Source organism: Echinops telfairi, unplaced genomic scaffold, assembly GCF_000313985.2.
Source record: "Echinops telfairi isolate 266 unplaced genomic scaffold, ASM31398v2 ScPeMD7_2010;HRSCAF=2546, whole genome shotgun sequence".
NCBI classification, from domain to species: domain Eukaryota; kingdom Metazoa; phylum Chordata; class Mammalia; order Afrosoricida; family Tenrecidae; genus Echinops; species Echinops telfairi.
This window is the reverse complement of record NW_022105908.1, coordinates 5259256-5277023: the sequence shown is the minus strand read 5'-3', so window position 1 is coordinate 5277023 and position 17768 is coordinate 5259256. Positions and strand designations below refer to the sequence as shown.

The 17768-nt window shown below is 50.6% G+C and overlaps 1 protein-coding gene across 1 annotated transcript; it reads right to left on the bottom strand.

Moving 5' to 3' along the window:
- Nucleotides 1-273: 273 nt before the first annotated feature.
- PIRT (phosphoinositide interacting regulator of transient receptor potential channels) lies at nucleotides 274-17409 on the bottom strand. The gene is made up of 2 exons (XM_045293491.1): nucleotides 17321-17409; nucleotides 274-1539 (listed from the first exon to the last, which is right to left on the bottom strand). The coding sequence occupies exon 2, from the start codon at nucleotides 1505-1507 to the stop codon at nucleotides 1100-1102; it is 408 nt and encodes a 135-aa protein (XP_045149426.1). The 5' UTR covers nucleotides 1508-1539; nucleotides 17321-17409; the 3' UTR covers nucleotides 274-1099.
- Between the last annotated feature and the right edge of the window lie 359 nt (nucleotides 17410-17768).

Here is a 17768-nt window from a genome sequence, read left to right as displayed (position 1 = left end):
CTATAATTTTTTTAATTGCTGTCTTTGATTGGATCAATCTCCTACTCTGGCAAGCCAGATGAGAGTGGGTACCCCCTCTGTCTAGACCCCAGCCCGGGGCAGGACACCCAATAAGTACGTGTGCTTGGTTGGTGGGGGTGCATGCCGGGAGAGTAGAGGTTGGGAATTTTCAAAAGTGAAACCTACAGACCATTCCAATGTGGAATTTGATCCTTCCCGTTTTGTTTCTTGATGAAGATGAGCAGGGAAAGAATCGCACACAATTCCCCTGCGGTGCTGCATCAAGTCATTACCCTGGCATTGGGAGGCAGAGACATGGGGGAGGGGGAAGAGGAAGTTAGGGCAACATGCACTGTTGGCTACTTGTCAAGTCCATGGGACAGAGGAACAAATGGGAAGGGATTAGGAGATCAGGGAGGAATTGGAACACCCTCTAGCCTAAAGTGGTGTCCACAATGTAAATAATCAGTGATTGGGAATCAAACTGACTCCCAGAGCCAGTCCCAAGGCCCCCTTTACGTTCCAGTCTTGGAATGTTTGCTCCTTGACTTGTGAATTATCTGGTCTCTTGAAATGCAGCATCTCACCCTCCATCTCAATCAACCAGTCCAGTCTCAGCCTTCCTGCCTCTCTTCTCTGAAGGTCCTCTTCTGGTCCCTTCTGGTTCGAGAAGGACATGACGTGGAGTCCAGCTGTTCTCCTCCGGCACGTGAACATGAGGTGTTCTCCTCGGGGCCGAGCCCACCCTAGGGGATTTCCTAGCAGGCGTAGCACTCGGAAGAGAGAGACGGAGGATGCTGATGCATGAGCAGGGCTGAGCACATGGAAACAAACAGAGGACCACTACCAAGATCTGCAGGAAGCGTCTGTGAGAACAGAGAGGCTGAGGGCGGCACGCCCAGCAAAGACCCCAGGCTGCATCGCTGGGGCACCCCCAAGCTCATGCGCGCTCCCTCAGTGGCAGAAAGAGGGTCTGCACAGACCAGTTTGATGGCAAACCCTGTCGAGGAGGAGCTGGGGTCGTTGGATGTTGGTTATCAGACGGCTCCTCCGGGTCCCGGTGGCCTGGTGATGGTGAGCTCGGGGAAGGAGGCCCTCATTAGCGGTTCAGGAAAAAGGACTTGAGGTTCTGGAAGAAAACGGACTTCTGCCTCTGCTTCTGTTTCTTTTTGATAATGGGCACCCACACCAGCCCGCACACCAGCATCATGAGGCCCAGGGACAGGAAAGCTGGCCCTACCATCTTGAGACTGGTCTTGCTCTTGTCCCCCAGATCTAGGATGTAGGCCAAGCAGGTGATGACCACCCCAAAGAGCAAGATGGCCCCTCCCACGGACATGATGATGATGGGCTTGCGGTAGATTTCCCAGTTACTCCTGGGGGTGGTGGTCCACACAGACTCACTCCGGGAGCTGATGCACAGAGAGCTGGCTGTCTGGCTGGGGAGCAAGTCCTTGGATTCTGGAGAGCGCTCGTCGATCTCCAGGTCCTTGGGGAGAGCTTCCATTGCCGTGGCTCTTCAGGACTTGGCACCTAGGACTGGGGACAATCAGACACAAAGGTGAGGTCAGCCTGTGCTCAGCTCCTTCCTCCAGGCTGACCCTGGCTGGGACAACGCGTGTCTTCAAAGCCAAAAGGAAAACCAGACAGAAATCCGCCACTGAACTAAGTCCTCCCCAAGGTGCTATGGCAGGTCCTTGAGCTACATAGAAGCGTCCTCCTAACCAACCAACTTCAGTATTCACAAAGGGCGACAGAGCCACCACCCGAAACACCCAAAGCAGTAAGGGAAAGCTCCTGCTCATTGGGTGGCACCTTCTATTTGGCTTTCAGCTGGGAGATCTAGAGGGAGTTACTGAACCTCTCCGACCCTCGATGTACTTCCCTAAAACATGGGAGTGATGCTATTACTCAACTCGCAGGGTTTTCAAAAGAGTTAAAAAAGGGCCCACCACAAATATTATCAATCAATTGCCTATTAGGCAGGATGGCACTGTGGTCTGTGGCGGGGGAGATGTGGCTGGTCTATGGCAGATACATTACCATGTGGAGCTAAAATCCCTCTCTCTTCATGAGACTGAGTTCCCTTGGAGCCTGTGAAGTAGGCACTGGCCCCTTTTGCAGATGGGAAAGTTAAGGCTCAGCCAGATGAAGCAACTTGTCCACTATCACATGGTCAGAGGCAACCAGAACTAAGATTCGGCCCCAGTCTGTTCTTGCTCTTAGAACACCATGTTCTAAATAGGCTGTTAGTGCAGTTTGGAATTGGATGTGCTTTGTCAGGGTGGGACAGGGCTGCCTTGGGTTCCCAACTCAACTTTCTAATATAGGACTGCTCCCCTCCCTGCTTGCCATGTTAATTACATCCCTCTACATGCCTACCTGCCTATCCTTAGGCTGTTTCGGTCATTGACTCTGCTCCATGACCACCCCTGTGTGTCAGAGTAGAATGATACTCTAAGCTTTCTCATGGCCTGAGGTTTCAGACGCACAGCATCAGGTCTTTCTTCCGTGGCACCACTGGGTGAAGTTGGAGCTCTAACCTCCCAGTTAGCAGGCAAGCATATTGCCCCTCTGTACCACACAGGGTCTCCTATCTAGCCTGACTCAACAGCTACCCCAATTTCTCCTCTGGAGCCCAGGAGCCCAGCTCTGGACTGAACCTCTGCACAGGGAACTCCTGGATCCAGAAGACAGCTCTGACATCAGAGGAGCAGCAGCAGAACGGGGAGCCAGAGAATGGAGCCAAGCGATGGACTTCTCAACCTCTGGAGCAGGGAAAGCCAAGTGCTTTTGTGCAGCAGACTGGTTTGCAGAGTAGGGTGCCTCTGGGCACTTAATTGGGAAGTTGGGTTTGCTGGTCTACCAAGTTTGAGCTGACTGCTTTTGAATTCAGTCTTATAGAAGAGTGGTATGCCACTTTAGGTATTGATTAGCAGACCTGAAATGACAGTCGCATGCCCTGATAAACAACTATCCTGAGCACTTCTCCCTGGCACTGCAACTTGTTCACTTCCTTAATAAACCCTTTACTTGCCCTTTTTTTGTATGTGTTCTGTGCAGCCATGGTAACGGGTATTAGGACCTAGAGATCAAGCAGAGGGTATTAAGGAAAACAACATCCCCTGATTCAAATATCTTTTTACTCAGAGACCACTTCATCAAATCTTAGGACAAAGGTGGACCGCCATCAAGTTGATTCCTGCTCACAGCAAATCTATGTAGGGTCTCGGAAGCTTTGTGACTCTTTACAGGCTCAGCCTCATCCTTCCCCAGGGGGGTTAGAACAGCTGACCCTACAGTTAGCAGTCTAATGCCAGGAAAAAGACAAGACGTCCTAGCCAAGTAGACCATCAGCTGGAGCCCACAGATTTTTGGTGTTCCAAAGAGTCATAGCCATTTCTCTAACTATAGAGGCCAAGCAAACAAAATAAATTCACCAAATCATGCTTGGCGGCAGATGAATTCATCACTGTCCAAGCAGGACTTCAGAGTTGGGGAAGGGACCATGTTTGGGATATAGACGCTATAGTACACAACCAAAATGACAGGATTGGTTTGGGGATGTGTGACCACGTTGGTGTGGGTTTTATTCAAGACCATGTGGCCCTTAGTCCCCCAGTGCACACCCAGACAAATGCCTGGCTGCTGCTCCCTGGAGGGTGGGAGGAGCCCACTTTCAGACACACCTTCCTTGAGACCAAAGCTTTTGACATGGCACTCAGTGATCAGAATCAACTCCGTTGAGGTTGACTTTATGTCAAGATGGATTTGAGGCACCTCCTGCACAGGGTAGCCGGTGCCAGCCACGGGCTTAAATGTCAGCTGTCAACACTACACAATCAGGCAGTAAAATACACATGACCAACGTTGGCGACTTTTTGGAGGGCAGGTTTTATCGGTGAGCAAGGGGAGACTCAGAGAGCCCAGGTGCCCTGGCTTTGAACCAAGTCGTGACCCCAGTGAATGTTTGAATTGTCAAGTGTCTGGTGTCATGATTTCTACTCCAAAGATTCTTTGTGTATTTAATTAAGTGGGTGAATGAACATGAGAATCTCTCCCTTTCTTGATTGCCCTTCCTTTTCCCTTTCCTCCCTATCTCCTTCCCGGCTTCTGTTTCCTTTTCCCTCTCCCTTTCCTATCTCTCTCTCCCCTCCCCTCCCCTCCCCTCCCTCCCTCCCTGTCCTTCTTTCTCTTCCCTCCCCCTCGCCTTTCCTTGTGCCTCTTGACTGACCACAGAAGAACTTAGGTCTTTTTCCGAGGCTGCAGACTCTTCCCTTGGAGCTCCTGTGTCTCCATTGCTCATTCAGGCCTTGCTGGCCCCCATCACCCTGTGCCCTCGCTCACCCCCACTCTCTCTCTCTCTGCTCCCCTGAGCCCAGCCTGCACTCACTCTTCAGGCGTCCTCTCCCCCCTCAGCTCTTTGCTCCCACACTCGTCCTGCCTCCCAGAATCTGAAGGTTCTTCCTCCACCTTTGGTTTCCTGCCAGGCTCCCTCAGATCCTGCTCACACTGTTAGGTGCCTTCAGGCCGGTTCCAATTCACCGTGACCCTGCGCTCCACCAAACAAAGCACTGTCCGCCCCTGCGCCAGCCTGCGCCAGCCGCACGATTGTTGTGCTTGTGCCCAGCGTCACAGTGACTGCGTCGTCATCCGTCTCATTTTCCTCTCTGGTCGTTGCCCTCCTACTTTACCAAGATGATGTCCCTTCCAGGAATGCACGAGAGCTGAAGGCTCACCATCCGTGGTTCTCAGGAGCATGCTGGCTGGGCTTCTCCCACTCAAATCAGCACTTTTCGAGCCAACTTGGTTGTGCGAGCCATGGGGGCGGATTCTGTGTACGGTGAAAGGTCCACCCTCCGTCACGGTGAACCCCCTCCCCATACCCAGGCAATGTTGACGGGAGGGCTAGAGTCAGAGCCAGGGTGAGGGAGCAAGGACACAGTTTTGGAAGCTGTAAAGAGTTAGGATCTCAGAAACCCACAAAAGCAGTTCTGCTCTGTTCTGCCGGCTCCCTGTGAGTCAGAATCTACAGGATCGCAGTGAGTTTGGGTTTTTTGGAGTTACTGGTCCCTGGATAAGAGGCAGCTTGCAATAGCTGAGATGGCATCTCCAGCCGGTGGACCCTGGGTTTCCAGGGGCTCTGGTATGTGCTTCTCCCTCTTCACTAAGATGATCCGAGACATACTAGGGTCCGTCACGGCTGCTTTGTCCATTGGCAACACTCAGAGGGCTTCTGTCGAGCACTGTTGCTGCTTCCATCCCTTCCACCACCGCATCTCAGTGATTCCTCTCCCTGAAGCAGAAGGCTTTGCAAGTTCCTAAGGGTGTCTTGAGAGCCTCGACACCCAGGTGTGTGTTTCCTTCTCCTCTGGTGGCATGTTTGCATAACCTCAGCCGTCACTGTGAAAGGTGAACTCACTCACTCACTGCCCACGAATTGATTCGGACTCATGCAACCCTATAGGACAAGGTAGAACGGTCCCTGTCGGCTTCCCAGGCTAACTCTTTATGGGGATAGAAAACATTGGTTTTCTCCCGTGGAATGACTGGGGGTTTCGAATCATTCGTTGGCAGTCCAAAGCATAGACACTATACCACCAGGGTGGAAAGGGCTCTCCGGGGGCTCTGGCATGCGCCTCTCCCTAAACTCTAGCAGGAAGCATGTTGCTTACTGCCATCTGCTTTCATCGGCGGGCGCTTCGCCACTTCTGGGTAGGCAGCCCTGGGTGGTACAGACACTGAGCACACGGGCTGCTAACTGAATGACTGCAGGTCAGAGCCCACCCCGAGGCTCCTCAGAAGAAAGGGCTGGCCATCGGCTCCTGAAAGCCTAGCCTTTAAAGCCCTCGAAAGTACAGTTCCACGTTGACATACATGGGGTCACTCTGAGTTGGAATCGACCAGAGGCCCACAGGCTTAGCCATTTACAAAAATCCTTTTATGGACATAGAAATCACGTATCATACACTTCAATGGTTCAGTCATCTTAAAAAGCGTTACACCGTCATCACGACAATCAGTTCTAAAACATTTTCTTCCTGCCGGTACTCACTGTTCTTAACCCTTCCGTGTTCCCCAAAAGCCATTACTCCAGTTACTGACTAGCTGTTTCTACTGATTTGCAATGAAGATCTGGGGCAAACGTGATGGTTGCCTTCAGATGGTGACGAGATGTAATAAAAGCCAGAGAGAGAGAGAGCCACGTTCACTGCCATGGAGTGCACTCCAGCCTGCGTGGGTGTGCGGAGCAGCTCAACCTCCGAGATTCCCATTTGACAGGTCCGAGACTGAGGCCCCGGGAGAGTCTGGTCGTCTTTATTAGCATTCAGGCCTTAGGAGGGACCGCTCCTTACACTGCACCTGGCCTGGATGAGGTCTGAGGGTTCCTTCAACTGTGAGAGGTTCGGAATTGTTCTTGCTTTAGGGTTCCTTCCTGTAAAGCCGTCTCACTGACTACACAAACGATGTGAATCTAGAACACTCGCTCACGCTGATGGCCACTGCTGTCGGTCGTGGGTTGCTGTGAGGCTGGAAGCCATCGATCTTTCAACTATCAGCAGGGTCCCCTATGGTGGAGAGATTCCAGTGGGGGTGGAATTCCAGACGAAGACAGAGCAGGAAGAAAGGCCTGGCAGTTGCCTTCAAAAAGTTAGCCAACGAAACTGGGCCCAATAGGGAGTTGGAAGAGGAGCCCTAGGTTGAAGGCACTCAACATACGCGTGGCCAACACAATGGGCTCAAGCATGTCAAAGAGCCCAAAGATGGTACAGGCCTGGGCATCTTGATTCTGGGGTGCCCAAGGCCACCCTGAGCCAGAGATGGCTCGCTGACAGCTGACAATGGTGACCCACAGCACAGCTTGCGCAGTCAGAGCAGCGCTCCAAGTCACCCCTGATGGCAAAGCTACCCATTTGACGATGGACTAGCTGCTGCTCTGAAATCGCATCCTTCCTGGTTCTGGGTGTTAACATATTTTTTATTTTATGAAATGACCATGGTGAAGGGTGAGTGCTAGGTTTGTTAATATCTGTATTTGGCAACATGGAAAGTTGTCTATCCTAGGTAGATGTGTGTGTGTCTCTCTTTATCTATGTGTATGTATGTATATCTGTATGTATCTATCTCCATCTCTATCTATGTGTGTGTGTGTGTGTGTGTGTGTGTGTATCTCACAGATCCCCAAATGTATCTGGCCCATCACCCTCTTTTCAGGAAAAAAAAAAAGACAGCACCCCACTGACAATATCAACAAAAAGTTTGTAGAGAAATCCCATTATCCTTCCATTCTATTTTTCCATGAAATTTTTAAAGTCCTCTCATATATATACACATATTGGCTCATGAAAATAAAAAGAACGAAAACTACACATTTAGTCGATTTCCTTCCAAGGAGGATCTGTCCTAGGAGAGAGAAAGGGCAGGCAGGGCTGCAGCATCGAGGCCTCTCCCTGCTGGGCTGGGACTAGAGGTGCCTCCAGGCAGGAGGCAGTGGGCGGGACACGGCAAGGAAGAATCAGGCTCCCGCATCAAAGCTCTTGCCAGTCACTAAACGTCCTGGCAGTGGCTGCATGGGGTGGAAAGACCCAGCTTCTTAGCACCAATGAGAGACCGCTGTTTGAACCTGGATTTGCCCCTTATGATGTGGGAAGGTTCATGGGTTCCATATCCCAAACACCGAGAATCGCATTTCTTCCTCAGACGGTTGCTACGACTGTCAAAACTCATAATGCTGCTTTGTTGTGGAACATATGATAGGTTCTCAAAAAGTAGCTCCATTTGCTGTTAGATTGGTTTCCTTTCTGTGTCTTTGTTTTCACACCTGTAGGATGAAGACATGTACGGAGTGCCTCAGGTAGATCTACAGGGAGTGCAAGAGGAGCCCTCGTGGCGCTGTGAGTTAGGCTTTGAGAGGTCGGCAGTTCAAATTCTCTAGCTCTTCTGAGGAGTCAAAACAAGGCTGTCTGCTTCCGTACACATTCGCAGTCTCAGAAACCCCATGCAGACAAACTGTATAAATCATCGTGGACATCAGAGCTAGGAATGATTGTATTTTCACGTCATTGTGCAGTCAGTGCATATGTCTTGTCCCTGCCCTCGAGTTGCTGCCAACTCATGGAGACCCTGTAGGCCCAGGGAGAACTTGCCGCATCGGTTTCTGAGACTGTAAGTCTTTACGGGGGTAGACAGCCCCAGCTTTCTCCTCCTGAGCAGCTGGTGGTTTCAAACTATTGACCTTGTGGTTAGCTCCTCAATGTGTTACCCACGACACTTGGAAAATCTTATCAGTCAATACGGGTCGAGATTGGTTTTAGACCTTGTCGATGGTGAACAGTCCCTGAGTGGCACAAAAGGTTTCAATCTGTTAGTAGCGTAAAGGGTGGTGGTTTGAACCCACATAGCAGTGGCATGGAAGAAAAGCCTGGCTTTTCTTCTGAGAAGATTATAGTCAAGAAAACCCTATGGAGCACGGTTTTACTCCAGCATCCCTGGGCTCAGCAGGAGTCTCAATTAATTAAATGATGACAAATCATTGATGAGTTGAGAGATGAGACTTTCTACTCCCATAAAGACATGCAGACAGTCGCAGAAACACACAGGGGCAGGGCTTCTGGCCTGTAGGATCGTGATGGGTCAGAACCCACTGGAGAGCAGTGAGTTTGAAGCCGTATAATATGAAATTATTCTTTTATTTAAGCCTTGCTGACATTCTGTTTATTTCCCCCTCCACATACCGTGGTTTCTCAACAAGGTCATGACTGACAGTTGGGATTGAGCGACAGTTTGGCCAACTGCCCTTTGCATCGTAGGCTAAGTAGCAGTGTCCTTGGTCTTTGTCCACTAGATACCACAGCGACTTCCCCACAAGTATGCTGTCTACATGTCTCCAGGTATTGTCAAAAGAACACAGACAACCGCTTCTGCCTGAGAGCCACGACTCCCCCGCCTTGTGTACTGGCAGCAGCCCCAGGGCCGAGGCTGGACGCTTCGCAGAAAGGCCTGGAGGGTGCCTGTGTGCAGGGCCCAGGACTCCTTTGGGGTCTGGATGAACTCACCGGGGTTGCCTTCTCTGCTTCTGCGAATTCCTTGCTCACGTTCTTTGAAGGCCCCTGGCACTTGCAGGTGGAAAAGGAGTGAGGCAGAGAGCTGAAGAAGTCTCTGGAGGTACCACCCTCTTGTGCCACCTACAGATTTGGACATCAGCTATTCCCTTGGGGTCGCAATTTAGACAGGAAGTCAGGCTTGGAGGGTTGGGAAGGACTTAATGCCAGCACTCAACTTGGGGTGGGCTGTTTGTGGGTTAGCGACAGGAAATAGCACTGGCCCAGCATTCCCAGAAAGTAGCATGGAAGAGAGACCCCTGCACTTATCACCATGGATGGATCTCAGAGGCATATGGCAAGCAACAGGAGCCAGAGAGACGAAGAGTACACACTGCCGAATGCCGTTTACATAGCATGCAAAAGCACGTTGGAGGAACCAGTGCTATGGGGGATTAGGGTGATGCGTACCCTTCAGTGGGGGTAAGGATGAGGACGGTTTGGGGTCATGTTCTGATTCTTGCCCTGGCAGCTGATTGCACAGGTGGGTGCTATTTGAGCTGCACCCTTACAATATGACCTTTTCTCTGTGTGTATATGATATGGCAATAAACTGTTTAAACAAAGATCATGAAAAGCTATCTTTAGATGCTCTATGCTCCTTTCTCTGGATTCTGGTTAGAATTTGGTGTGTGAGTCCGGGTTGACTAGAGAAACAAATCCAGAGACACTTGTGTGTGTAAGAGAGAACTTTATATCAGAGAGCAGTTGTAAATTAAGAAAACATCCCAGCCCAGTCCAGATCAAGTTATTAGTCTGATATTAGCCCATATATCTGATACAAGTCCATAAATTCCTCTTCACACTCACACAGTTGCAAGTAATGATGCCAAATGCAAGAAGATCACAGGCCAGTGGGTGGAAAGTCTTGTGGATCCAGTGGTGGTGGAAGCATCTCAGTGCTGGTGTGGGTCTCCATGGGGCTCCTCCAGCTCCAGGACTCTGGCTGCCATCAGTGTGGCTCCATGAGGCTTGTCAACAGGAATGTACAGCAGAGAGAGAGAGTGTCCCACCTCCAGAGAGGACGACGGGAGTTTCCAGAATCCTCAGGAGAAGGCCATGCCCACAACAGAGGCTCCGTGGCTACGGCCTGATTGACAGGCTAGACTCTACCCTTTCGCTCAAGTTGACAGGAGATTATGTAACTGCCACACCTGGTTAGAATTTGGGGATAATTAAGGGAATTTAAATGTGGCCTGAGTATCAGATATGAGGAATTTAAGATGTTGACCTACCTCAGTGGCAGTGAGTCCATTCCGACTCATAGCAACCCTATGTGACACCTTAGAACTGCCCAGTGTGTTTCTGAGACCATGACTCTCTTGGGTAGTAGAGAGCCTCGGCTTTCTCCCTGAAGATGGTTTTATTAGCCAGGCAAGTGCCATCATTTTGGAGCTGCATCGTGAAGTATCCCCCAAACTCGCTGCCATCAAGTTCATTCCAATTTATGTAGACACTATAGGACGGAGTAGAACTGTTCCACAGGGTTTCTGAGACGAAACGTCTTTTTTTTTTTAATTTAAGAAGAACAGTTATTACGTCATTCTGGGCCCATTAGGATTACGGCGTGACGCCGCGTCCATTAAGACGATAGCCAAGAAAATCCCATGGAGTTCAGTCCTGCTCTGTAACATGAGTCACCGTGTGTTGTAATCAACCGGATGCAATGCATTTGGTTGGGGATCTTGATACCACGGGGCTTCTGCCACAGCCACTCAAAATTGCCATTGTAACAAGAAAGCAGCCTTAGTCAAATGGAACACACATACGTATCCCCATAAAGCCATGTGCACGAAACCAGGTGCTTGGGCTCCAGTTTGCTGACTCCAGATAAAGGGGTTCCCTGCAAAACGACAGACTCCGGTTCCTTGACTTCCTCAGTGCCAACAGCCTTCTTGTCTGCCCTTTATTACAGCGAGCCTTTCTCTTGACAGTATATTGGACTTCCCAGAACCATTCTCAACCACACCCTTATGAAAAACACCTTAGATTCCTCTGTGACTTTCTGACAATAGCCTTTCATCTTTATAGCTCATTTAGTACTTCACTCCGTAAAACCATGTTCTTCTGCTTCGTCAAGCTTTTTCTCACAGGTTGCCCTGTGCATTGCTTCCCCCATTTACTCTCTTCCTCTTAAACCCGAGCTTGGTAGTCCGTGTTCTCTGGGCAATCGTCTCACATCCCTGGCTCTTGTCCCCTGACGCGTGCTGACTCCACCCCAGCCTGACAGTCCTCCTCTTCCTTGATCCCATGGACACTACTTAAAGTCCTATCTTACTCTGAAAATCAATGTTTTACAGTCTTACCCTGGGCCTCCCACACCTCCAGATGTGTATTGTATATTTCCCAAGTCAGTTCTTTATCCCACTTGCCATTCGCCTCAAACTCCTAGTCATTGCGAATGCCCTCTTCAATCAAAGGTAACCTCTCTTTCTACTTTACAGAGGAATAAATGTCATTAACCAGGAATACCTACCAACTCCTGCCAACCTTACCTACAAACTGAATTGAACCTTCCCCACCCTTTTCCAAACTCTTCTCACTGTGGAACAAAGCCCTTTCCTATCAAAGATTAATTTCTCTGAGTCCTGAGCCCACCCCTTCTTGTCAAATTGGAAAAGACAGGAGTGTACTTTCTAGTGTGGATGGACATCTTTTCTCCTGGGATATCAGTGTGGGTTGCATACATCAGCATGGAAAACTAAGATTTGTGTGTAAATTACACTCCACAAGAAGGACAACAAAAATCTTAGCAATAACCAGGTAGAGCCAGGTGAGGAGGGCTGGAGGAATAACAGCTAAACCAAGGATGGAAGAATGTTGATGAAAATCTTCATTATACTATTTTGGAGAAAATTAACAATTTCTATAATGGAAAATTAAAAAAAAAAAAAAGATGTGGCCATGACATGTCCAGTTCTTTATATCTTTTCAATTAGTCTTCACACCAGCCCATTGAACTTGCTTTTTTCTATACTTGATCCATAAGATAACTGAGGTTGAGAAAGAGTTGACTCACTCTAGTCCTAGTCTAAGAGACCTTGGGTGGTGCAAATGACTGATGAGCTTAGCTGCTGCCCCCAAGTTTGGGAGTTCAAGTTCACCCCAGGGCACTTCTGACTACCAAAACCAAACAAGTATAAAGCAAAGCAAAACAAACAATACCCAAACCAAAAGAAACCTAGCCCATGAAAAGCCTGTGAACACAGATCTGCTCTGTCACCCATGGGTCACCGTAAGGCAGAGACGTCTGGGCAGCTCGTTTAGTCCATTGTCCTTTCTCTTGCGGTCTTGAGGCCCCCCTTGTCCTATCTAACAACAGGACAAACTCCAGGGGACAGAGGGGCCCAGGACAAATCACAGTGTGAGTCTTTCCCCCTCCCACACCCACAGGGAATGTGAGCACTCAAGCACCTGTCTCCTGGTTGGAATACCAGGCAAGCCTCAGTCTAGACCCTGATTCTGGTTAGCCGTGCAACTGTATAACAAACTCACTTAGCAAATTGTGCCCTTTGGTTTCTCCATCTCAAAGAAACGGGATGGTGACGTCAAGGGTTTTTTTTTTTTACTAGCAGGAAGTCAGGAGAGGTGTATTTCCTTACTGCCCTGACTTGTCAGATTGCCTGAGGTGAGGCCAGTGCTTGATACTGATTTCTGAAAATCCCAAAGCCAATACTCGTGTTTATCCTTGGGACAATGAGGTGCGGTCCACACATTTCAGAGTAAAGAAGTAAGGGTGTGCAGAGAGACAAACGGCCCCAGGACAGTAAAGTAGGGGCGCGGACAGTAGAGAAGTGACCCTGGAATAAGACAGAGATGTGAAAAGGAAATGAAGGGGAAGGGGGGCTGGGGTGAGGGAATCACTTGCCGTTGGAGTGAAATCCACAAGGAAGATTCCAAGGAAAAGGGGGTCCCGAGTGGAGGAGGGTGCTTCTTGGAGAAACGGGGTTGAGAGAGAGCAAGAGAGGATAAAAATTAGAGCGAATTTTAGCCTAGCTCCAGAAAGATTCAGGCCTGAAGGAAACCAGGGCCTTTCCGGAAGCCAGTCCCCAGGTGGGAACAGAAGCTGGAACGAAGACCGGATGTGGCTGGCTGAAGGAACGAGTTCCAAGAAGACTCCTCTAACTGGAATCACACCAGCTGCTGCCTGCGCTGTTGTGGATTGGTACTCAGCACACATTTGGGAACTGTGCCTACATATATCTTTTCCGTGTTTGGCTGTTGAGTTATTGCATTGGTTTGTTTTTCTTTGTCCCCCCCAGACGGATAAGGTAGTGTTAAGTTAACCATCAGTCCCTCACCGACACCTTTGGAGCCCCTCCTCTGTGTGGGGCAATTTTCTAGACACTGAGAGTGACAAGCATGACCAAGACGGTGACCCTCTACCGGGAAGAGCTCAGGGGTCCGTGCTCTGGGGCACCTCTGGTAAATGAGGTGAAGAGATGGCTCTGTTGGCAGAGAGAGAGTTGGCTGGAAATACTGCCTTTGACTCTTCACCAAATACTCATACGTCCTTCGTTTTCAACTTGATTTAGTGTAAGCGGTCAGCAGGGTTCAGCTGGAGGTTCAAGTTCACCCACAGGTGCCTCAGAAGAAAGGCCTGGCAATGTGTTTCTGGAAAATCAGCCGTGGAACGCCGGATGGAGCACAGTGCCACGCGGACACGCGCTGTGGATTGGAAGCGTGGGTTGGAATTGACTTCATGGCAATTTGGTGATTGTGAACTGAAACTGGTGATCAAGATGATCCAAGCTGTGGACACCAAGTGTCCAAGATAATAAGGCTTTATTAGGGTTCCCTTCAGTAGATTCCTGAGTGTCTGACATGTACCGCTTTCTGGAAGGGTGGCTGTCAGTAACATGCGTGGTGGTGTGTGTCTCGTACGCAGTGGCCAGAGTCCTTTCTTCCTTACCGACTGCTGAGGACTGGGTCTGGGACTGGCTCCGCTTCCCATCCTTCTGGCAAGTAGCTCAGTGCTTTGCTGAGGTCCCACCCACATTGGTGAAATGATGCAATAAACAACCCAAACCCGGAACCCACTGCTATTGGGTGGATTCCCACTTCTAGTGACCTCTAGGGCCTAGTAGAAGAACCCCTGTGGGCTTCTGAGAAGATACCTCCATAAGAGTAGACAGCCCTCCCGAAGAGAAGCTGGTGGTTTCAAACAGCTGACCTTGTAGTTAGTAGCCCAGCGCATAACCACTGCACCATCAGCACTCCCTAATTGCAGGAGAGGGAAAAGAAGACTTTGCACAGTAGAGTTAAGTCTGCACTTTCACGTTCATTGAAATTTCTGGTTGAGGCTCTAAGAAGTTAGCAGCATTTCTACCCCAAGTCATTGTGCCCAAGTCATTGTTGTTAAGACTTTCTGGTCTCAGGGCAAGGATGGCAGGAGGACAGAGGCTGAGAAGGGGGCAGGAGAAACAACAGTGAGGGGGGAAAAGTTGATGACACTCCCTTTTTGTTGGCCCTCAAACTCCCTGCCCATCTTACCAAGACTGAGAGCTATCTGCTGCTCAGAGTACTGTAAGTCTCATCGACACCCTGGCATCATCTGCAAAGCAGCCAAAGAAGGCGATACGCTTGGAGATGCCAGATTCCTTTCATGCAATGATAATGTTCGCCATCGACCCGACCCCAAGTATGTCCGAGGAATGACAATGCTAAGGGCTTTCTCTGACGCGTATCATCACCCTCATTTTTCAAGTAAGGAAGTTTCGGATCCGAGATGTTGGATGAGTTGCCCAAAGCTACCCAGCCAGCAAGGAGCGAGCCAGATTGGAATGTGAGCTTTGCAGCCTGGATTGCATCTTGCCTGTTTCTCAGTGAGCCCGTTGCCTTTCTTCTGAAAGAAGGGCTGCGCTTGATCTCCTTTGGGGACACAGAAATGGAAGGTGCTTGTGATAGGGCGCAGGCAGTGGCTATAATGGTGATGGTGGACGCAGGTGGATCTGAGATTCAAATCTAACTGGACCCCTTGTAATTATGGGTGAGGCATTAAGCCTAGGACCTTTGGGTGGAGCTGCTGAGGATGTGGGTCCCAGTCTGGGGACTCTACCTGGGGGTTAGCAGAGAAGCAGGGACATGCATGGAAGGGAAGCCATCAATGTCACCACCAGCATCACCTGGGCAAACGTCAAGTTAGAACCACTTTCTTCACCCAGACCCTCTCTTAATTCACGTGTGCCTGGGTCATTGCTGTTACTGCACTTCCCATTTGACAGAGAAGCAAACAGGCTCTGAGCTGCCTGATCTCCAATGCTGGTCTTTTAAATCCAGCACCTGCAAATCTAATGAATGCCACCCAGTTGGTTGGACTCCTGGCCACCCCATGTATGTCAGAGTGGGGCTGTGCCCCCTATAGGGCTTGCAGTGGCTAAAGTTTACAGAATTAGATCGCCAGGCATTTTCTCCAGGGCACTTCTTTGTGGGCCTAAATTGCCAACTTTGCGGTTAACAGAATCACCCAAGGTACAAAACCAAATAAATAAGTTAAAAGCCCTATTTTATTTTTCTTTCCTTTCTTTTGTTTCATGTCATTCCTGCCGAGCCTCCCAGCACCCCATATTTGCACCCTACACATTTTCATCTCAAAACTCAGCCCCCCCCCACCTTTAAAAATGTTTTTGCCTCAGAACTGATTCCCCAGTCTGTTTGGGGCCCCACCTCCTGGTAAATGTGCCGAAACCTCGCTGCTCTTCATAGGGCGACCAGATTTAGCAAAGAAAATGACAAGATGTCCATTTGAACCTGAATCTCAGATAAGTGATATTCTTTTTAGCACAAGTATGCCTTAGCTCGTGCACAAGACATGCTGACACTAAATAGTATTCCTTGTTTGGCTGAAATCCCAATTGAACCAGGTGTCCTGAATTCTCTCTGGCAACCCTGGTATTCTAAGAGATCCCGGCTGTGTTTGGGTCTGGACTTATCCTGCCCCTTCCCAATCATCTCCTTCCCAGGCCCCTCTGCCTGGAGCTCCGATAGGAGCTGGGCTATTCTGGGAATTACAAGGACTGAATGCAGCCTCTTTTGCCAGGCTGAGGTGAGAGAGGGCATGCCTGACCTCAGAGCTTGCAGACTGGGCCCAGGCCAGCAAGGTCAGGGTAGGAGAAGTGGGCCAGGCAGGTGACAGAATGGAAGGGGCAGAGGTCACACCACTGATTCTTCCTGAGGAAGACTGGGGTGTGAGTTCGCCAGGCCATGCTCTCCCCCCACTAGTCCTCAGGGGTACCCCACCCAGCTCTCCCTCAGGGTCTCTTATCTCCCCACACTGCTTCCCCTGCACACTTGGTGAAGGCTCACCCCTTTGATAAGGTGAGTGGGGCCCAGTGCGGGAGCAGATAAAACAGAGGCTGCAGTGTTTCTGAGCCTGTGCTGTGGCCGCCACAGCCAAGGCCGCCGTCTCCAGGAAGGACAGCGCCCCAAAGTTCACGCTCAGTCTAGACCGGGCCCCTTGCCTCCGTCCCCTCACCACGTGGCCAGCACCCAGGTCCTGCCCGGGGACAGGGAGGACAATAGCCCTGCCATAACATAATGGGTACGGGGTTCGCACGCCACCCCAGTTCCCAGATGTGACGCAGCTGTGCTTCCGGCCGTGCTGATGTGTGCCAGCCCTGTTTGCTGCCCCTTTCTGAGACAAAGTCTGCTCAGATGGGCGTGGGACACCTTGTCTCCCTGCCACCTGCCGTGGGTGCTTGCCACACCTGCAGGAGGGAGGGGACGGAGGGTGCTGAGGTCAGACGTGGGAAGGCCCCGAGGACAGTGTGGGTCTGAGATCCTGCCTATGGACTCTGCTGGGGTCTGAAGGAGGCCTTGCACTTACTGTCTGCCTCTGAATGGATTTAGGAGGACACCCCCCTGCTCACAACACCCCTTCCTTTCCCCCGCCCCTCCCATGGCTGCACAGGGTGAGGGCTGGGTGTTAGACACCGCCCTCCGCACGTAGCTCCCCTTCTCCAGGGCTCAAAGCAGAGGGGCTCTCCTTCACATCTCGGTTCCCATGCTCCGTCAGGACCCTCACTGCACAAGCCCCCTTCCTCTAGGCAGCCAGCCTAGCCCCGGCCCAAGGCTACATTCCATCTCCTTTGCCTATTTCTCATGGATCCCTTTCACCTCCAGCTCCAAGACACAGCACACTCCCCCAGCAAAGTTAAACCCGGCTCATTTCTCCCAGGAAATGGAGACAGGTCAGGGGAGACAATCTTCTCCTTACTTACTGTTCTTGAGGTTCCGGGGCAGGAGGAGGGGCCCGGCAGTCACTGGGTGTTCACATGGGGTGCGCGTTGTTAGCAGTGAGTTTCTGCTCCCGTCCTTCATCCCGGCCAGAGAGAGCCTCCCAGGCCCCATGCAGAAGGCAGTGTGCAGCAGATCCCAGCAACTGAGCAGGCTCCAGCTGGGATGAGCTCACCAGGATACGGGCTAATGGGTTAACCCTTTACAGGCTGCTGGCACACACCCTCATCATGGGGCCTTCTCAGCTCAGCTCAGACACAATTAGATGAACCCCGTAAAAGATTAATGAAGCTTTGCTGCGGGCTGTCTTCGGGATTTGGTGAAGATGTGCATTAGGATGGTGCCAGGCAGGGCTGCTTCTGCTGGCCCAGGCTCACGGTCAAAGGACCTGGAGTCTCTGTGCTGGCGGAGGTGTGTGGTGATGGGGGTGAT